A 5,796-nucleotide genomic window follows, 5' to 3' on the forward strand; every position below is an offset into this window, starting at 1 on the left:
TAAATTGAAAATTTTGGGTTTTCTTAGGAATGATGTACCCTTCGAACTGTAAGCAGAGGATAGCACCTGCTCTTCCCTAGGTCAACATGGAGCTTGAACAAGAAGATGGCAATTCAATTCCTATAGAAGCTGGATCACCGACACTTATCGGGAGAGATCTAGGGCTAGTGTTTGGGTCATCTTCGTCCGACCGCTTCATCTCCCGCCACCATGTTTCCCTTCAGTTTCTAGATAACAGGGACGACAAGGTCGACGCCAGTGATCAAGCTGAGGAACTTCTACTGTCATTTGAAGTTGTTGGTAAAAATCCCGTCTTGGTTTGTGGTAAAGACGGAGAAGGAAAGAGAATTTATAGGAAGTCGGAGAAAGGAGTGCTAAAAGCTGGCGACCGCATTTCTTTATCAATAAGAAACCCTAATTTCCTCTTTGTTAAGAGGAGGGAAGGAAGGAAGGGTGAGGTGGAGAGCAGCGTATTGGAAGCCTTGGCGAGGCGTGAGAGAAGGACGCGGCAGCGGCGGAAGGAAGCGGAGGAAAGGGCGAACTTGGTGGAGGTTGGCGGAGAAACTGAGGTGGCGGCTTGGGAAGGTTCGGGTCTAGGGATTGGTTCGTTGGATGTTTCAGAGATTGATCCGGTGAAAGGTGAGAGTAATTTCTGAATTGATTCTTTGATTCTGTTCGAGGCATTTTCTACTACGGATTTCTATATATATTTGGCTGCATTAGATTTAAAACTAATTACAGAAAAGGATAAACTATAATCATTTTCGATTGTTCAAATAATATGATGTTGAACTAAATGCTCTATTTTTTATGGACATCGTTGTGCTTAGATTACATTGAATAAAACAGGCTTCTAATGTCCTTCGGGTGCAGAGTTTGGATTCTTGGTGAACGGTCATGAGTTTGATCGCTATCCCAGGCACAAAATCCGCCCTTTTAAGGATTGGAATTGGTTTCTTGAAGACCCTCGAGGTGTGAGTAATGAATATGATGAAGAAGATGACGCTTTTGGAGCCATGACGGGCAAGCATCAGAAAAAGAAGAAAGGAGGTGATAATGATGATGAAGACTGGGATGGAGAGAATCAGGATGTGAATACTTTGGCTGCAAATCCTGGAAGTGCTAAGCGGCCAAGATACTCTACCAGATCAAAAGACTCAAAGAAACAACTTGTTAATATTCCGGGCCATAAGAAGCTTGTAATTAAAGGATTTAATGGTGGACAGAAAGAAGTTGGTAATGAGGATGATGAAACCCTGGGAGGTTTCATTGTTGGTGATGATGATGTAGAAGAGGAAGAAGAAATAGCAGAAGAAGAAACGGAGGAAGAGGAGGAAGAAGGTGATGATGAGGAATCTGATGTTGACTAACTGATTCTATGATTTATGATTAACCAAACCGACAAAGTTGTGGTACTTAATAGAAATTTGGTATGTTGCACTTTGTTCTTTCACTTCAGTTTGAATTCAAAATTGTTGTCTTATAAATATGATGATAGTCATATCTTTTTCGTTTATCAGTCACACATTCTGTCAATTGTGAAGCCTCTTTTGTATGCCAACCAAAGCTACCAAAATGTGCTTATTTGCTTCTTTTTTTTTCTTTGAATTATACCTTTGAGAGTGAGGCTAGGTAATTATAAATTTTGAACTTTAGGCTTCGTTTGGGACGGCTTTTTAATTGCTACTTGAAGCAATTTCTAGTAAAAAATTATAATTTTACACTAAAAAGTCGCTTCAAAAAACAGCAAAAAAGTTGCCCTAAACGAAGCCTTAGTATTACCAATGAACCGTTTGGCATTGTGGCAGGTTCGTCGATTAGCCTGTTTGCTATAGTTGTGTTGTCATGGAGATGGTGAATAGCCTTGTGATCCCATTCACACTAGCATTAAGATAAAGTACATGTCTACTTATAACAACAACACATTATATACTTAGGTTTTGTTTGGGACGGCTTTCTTACTGCTTCTTAAAGCGGCTTTTTAGTATAAAATTTTAATTTTTGCACTAAAAAATAGTTTTATGAAGCATGAAGAAAGCCGTCCCAAACGAAGCCTTAGTGACGTCTATGAAAGCTGCAAGATCTGGCTATGCCATTTGTTTGTTAAACATCTAGGTTCAGATGGCTTGTAAAGTTTGACTGGTTTTCTATAATGTGTATGATCTACAGATTTGGTTAGTTTATTGATAATTGTATTCAACAAATTTTAGGGACTTGATCATTACAACTGCTGAATATTGAAGAAACTTCAAATATGCTTATGTTTTGGGTACATCTGATATCTTTATTGACGCTATCGGGGTGAAAAAAATTCAATCGCATGATTTTACTTTTCTTACAGTAGTTTAGGATTAGAGTTGACAAGATCCATTTTATAGATTTTTTTCTTTTTGTCCAAAATTAACATCTCATGTCTTAAGAAGAATGAGTGCATAATAAGTATTCATAAAGCCAACCCCAGATATTTGGAATAAGGCTATTGATGATTATTGTTTTGTTTGAGACGACTTTCTTACTTCTTTTTAAAGCAGTTTTTTAGTACAAAAATTTCTTGAACTAATAAATTTTGTACTAAAAAGTTACTTCAGAAAGAAGTAAGAAAACCGTCCCAAACCAAGCCTAAGTCCCAATAATGTTAGTCCAATATTTTTTTTTGTTATGCGTGCATATCTGAAATGCGTTTCTCTAACAATGCATACATTTTCCTTATACACATTTATGCACAAGTGTTTATTTGAGTTTATATGTCAGGTTTACCTCATGTATTAATGAGCTTGGATATTCCGGGATTTCTGTTCTGAGGTGGATTGACTGTGCTGCTGAGAAAGCCATAGGTTTTATGTAGGAAAACTAACCAGAGACATGAGGAAGTGTTGTTTCAGAACTTGCTTTCATTCACGAAATGGCAGGTTCTTTCTTGGGATGAAAATATATTGTTTTCTATCTTTTCCCCTCAAAATCCTGGTGCAATGCAAATTGTTAAGGCATTTGAAAGTTTCAAATTAGTCTCACATAAGATACTACTACAACAACAACATCAAGCCTTTATCCCACTATGTGGAACTTTTATTTGGTCCGGTGAACGTACGTAGAGCTACGTTCGGCCGGCACTAAGATCGCAGGCACAAAATCAGAAATACCGAGCAATACCAACAATAACGAGAAACACCATTATGTGAAGACAAAATATCAAGTAATACCGAGCAATACCAAGCAATACCGAGTAATCTCAAAAAATACCGAGTTTTTTCTAGAAAAACTCGGTATTTTTTGGGATTGCTCGGTATTGGTCTTCACAGAGCGGTATTCCTAGTTATTACCAAACAATACCTAGCAATACCGACCAAATACCGAGCAAAAACCAAGTAGCAATCCTCGGACCGAACGTAGAGCTACGTCCGGTCAGAGGACGTAATAAAAGTTCCACTATGTGGGGTCGGCAACATGATTCTTTTTTTCTTCATTGTGCCATGTTAAAATTAAATTCTTTTTTAAATCTAATAAAGAAATGTTATTTATAATATTTTTTAACCAAGTATTTTTAGGTCTATCTCGACCCTTCTTAACGTAAGTCAAATCTAATACATCAATACTTTATGGTGAAGAATGTTGGGCATTAAAATAGAGCATAATAGTAAGTTAAGTGTTGTAGAGATGAAGATACTCAGGTGGATGAGTGGCATCAGATAGTTAAAAAATCTATTATATAGTTGGAATGCAGAGTGGTTGGTCATCACTTGTAACAATAAATTTTTAGGTTGAAATTTAATTTTGATCATTGATGTATTTTAGTTCAAATTTGATTACTCTTTGGTTCACACTCTTAACAAGTGGTATGAGAGCAGGTAGTTTGATTGTGATTGAGGTTATGGCTCTTATGGGTCTTTGTTCCTTATTCAATGTTAGTGATTTTTGAAATGGCTCATTCTCTTGATGGCTTCATTCGGTCATCTCTTGTTACATGATACTTAGATGATATTGAGAAGCTTATATTTATGAGGGTCTAATGGCAAATATAGAGAACTCTTTTATGAGGGTGAATATTAAGACACGAGAGAGTATTAGATTTAGGTTTCGTTTGGGATAGCTTTTTTTCTGCTTCTTAAAGTAGCTTTTTAGTACAAAAATTCAGAAAGAAAGCCGTCTAAAACGAGGCTTCATTTGGGACGGCTTTCTCGCTGTTTCCTAAAGCAGCTTTTTAGTATAAAAATTAATATTTTTATATTATAAAGCTGCTTTAAAAAACAGTAATAAAACCGTCTCAAACGAAGCATTAGTCTCACATTTGAATAATCGAAAAGTATGTTGATATATGAAAGTCTGGTTCATTATTTCTTGACTACCTTGCTTTCTTGTGAATCTAGTCTTTTGTTCAGAGATGAAAGTTTGATTGGTAAGAGGAGACCTAGAGACCTTGAGTACTAGTGCCTCAAAATAAAGCATGGAATACATCAATGCAGAAGCCTATCTCTTGACCCCTTATTTATTGATTTGAATTGAAGCATATACAATACATAATTGACTACATATATGTATATACAAAAAAAGTAAGTGGAAAACATAGGTATCGTATAACACGATTAGAATATCTGACTTGTGAAGATCTTCCGCCGAGCTAATAAGAAGTCGATGGCTTGGTGTATATATACGGACGAATAGTTGATCTTAGTTTCCCATATAAAGGAAGTTGTTCACTTGAATAGTTGCTAAGGCGGATATGATAGGCCGCACTCGTCTGCTTGAGATGAGTTCATAGATCATAATTGTTTGTTTGGGGCAAATTCATTTATAGATTAGTGAGTTCTTTTTATGATGAGACTAAGGCTTCGTTTGGGACGGCTTTTTTATTGCTTTCTAAAATGCAGTTTTAGTACAAAAATAAAAAATTTTGTACTAAAACTCCGTTTTAGAAAGCAGTAAAAAAGCCGTCCCAAACGAAGCCTAAGTATACTAAGATGACTTCACATGAGCTAGACTGATTTAATTTTGACCCGATTTTCTAGATACTCATTTACCTATTTGCTAAAAAGAATTTCTTTTAGTGCATTTTATTGGATGATGACTCTATTTTAATGTGGTTTATTTAGTTTCTTTCAGATTATTGGTGTCAGTTTTAGGTAGTAGATTAGAGAGATTAATTCAGGTTGATGGGTTAAGGTTTGGTTTGATCCAGTTAATTTGAGTTGAATATGGTTGACTTGAACCTAACCCGTTTATCATACTCGTCAAAATGTTTGGTTTGAATCCAACCTGTTTGATTCATTATCATATGGATCGTGTAATTTTTTAGATCAACATGCCTATTTAACCCAACTATGACCCTCTTAACCTGAATGATAATAGGTCAATTTTAGGTTATCGATTCAACATTGTTGCGTCCTGGAATATTCGCGGCGGTAGAGAAATATATAGTTTAACGTCTTAGCGTTGTACGAAGATCCAGCACACAATCAGATAAGTGAGAGGATGTAGCATTCATAAGTGACACCAGAGTTTTTACGTGGAAAACTCCTGAAAAAAGGGGGAAAAACCACGGGGCCTGGCCCAGTTTGAATGAATCCACTAGTATTTGTAGTCGATTACAAATGAGGCCCTTCCTTAGGAGAAGGCCTTGGATTGATGTAGCAAATGTACATCATATAGATTGCACTACATGGTAAGAGTTACATATACAGGTTTGTTTGGCCTGAAGGACCGTAGTCGACAGGAGACCATAGTCGGCAGGAGACCGTAGTCGGCCGGAGACTGTAGTCGGCAGGAGACCGTAGTCGGCCGGAGACCGTAGTCGGCAGGAGA

The 5,796-nt window shown here is 36.8% G+C and overlaps 1 protein-coding gene across 1 annotated transcript; it reads left to right on the forward strand.

Annotated features, from left to right (window-relative positions):
- LOC110097402 lies at positions 1–3,004 on the forward strand. Its single transcript, XM_028697424.1, has 3 exons — positions 1–639; positions 874–1,430; positions 2,752–3,004. The coding sequence occupies exons 1-2, from the start codon at positions 87–89 to the stop codon at positions 1,368–1,370; spliced, it is 1,050 nt and encodes a 349-aa protein (XP_028553257.1). The 5' UTR covers positions 1–86; the 3' UTR covers positions 1,371–1,430; positions 2,752–3,004.
- The last annotated feature ends 2,792 nt before the right edge of the window (positions 3,005–5,796 follow it).

This window comes from Dendrobium catenatum, unplaced genomic scaffold, assembly GCF_001605985.2.
Source record: "Dendrobium catenatum unplaced genomic scaffold, ASM160598v2 fragScaff_scaffold_931, whole genome shotgun sequence".
Taxonomy (NCBI): domain Eukaryota; kingdom Viridiplantae; phylum Streptophyta; class Magnoliopsida; order Asparagales; family Orchidaceae; genus Dendrobium; species Dendrobium catenatum.

What these genes read in the sequence shown, in the direction of transcription:
- LOC110097402 (XM_028697424.1), top strand. Translation starts at nt 87, where the DNA reads ATGGAGCTTGAACAAGAAGATGGCAATTCAATTCCTATAGAAGCTGGA. An exon ending in AGAGATTGATCCGGTGAAAG is followed by an intron (nt 640 to 873) that starts GTGAGAGTAATT and finishes CTTCGGGTGCAG; the next exon opens with AGTTTGGATTCTTGGTGAAC.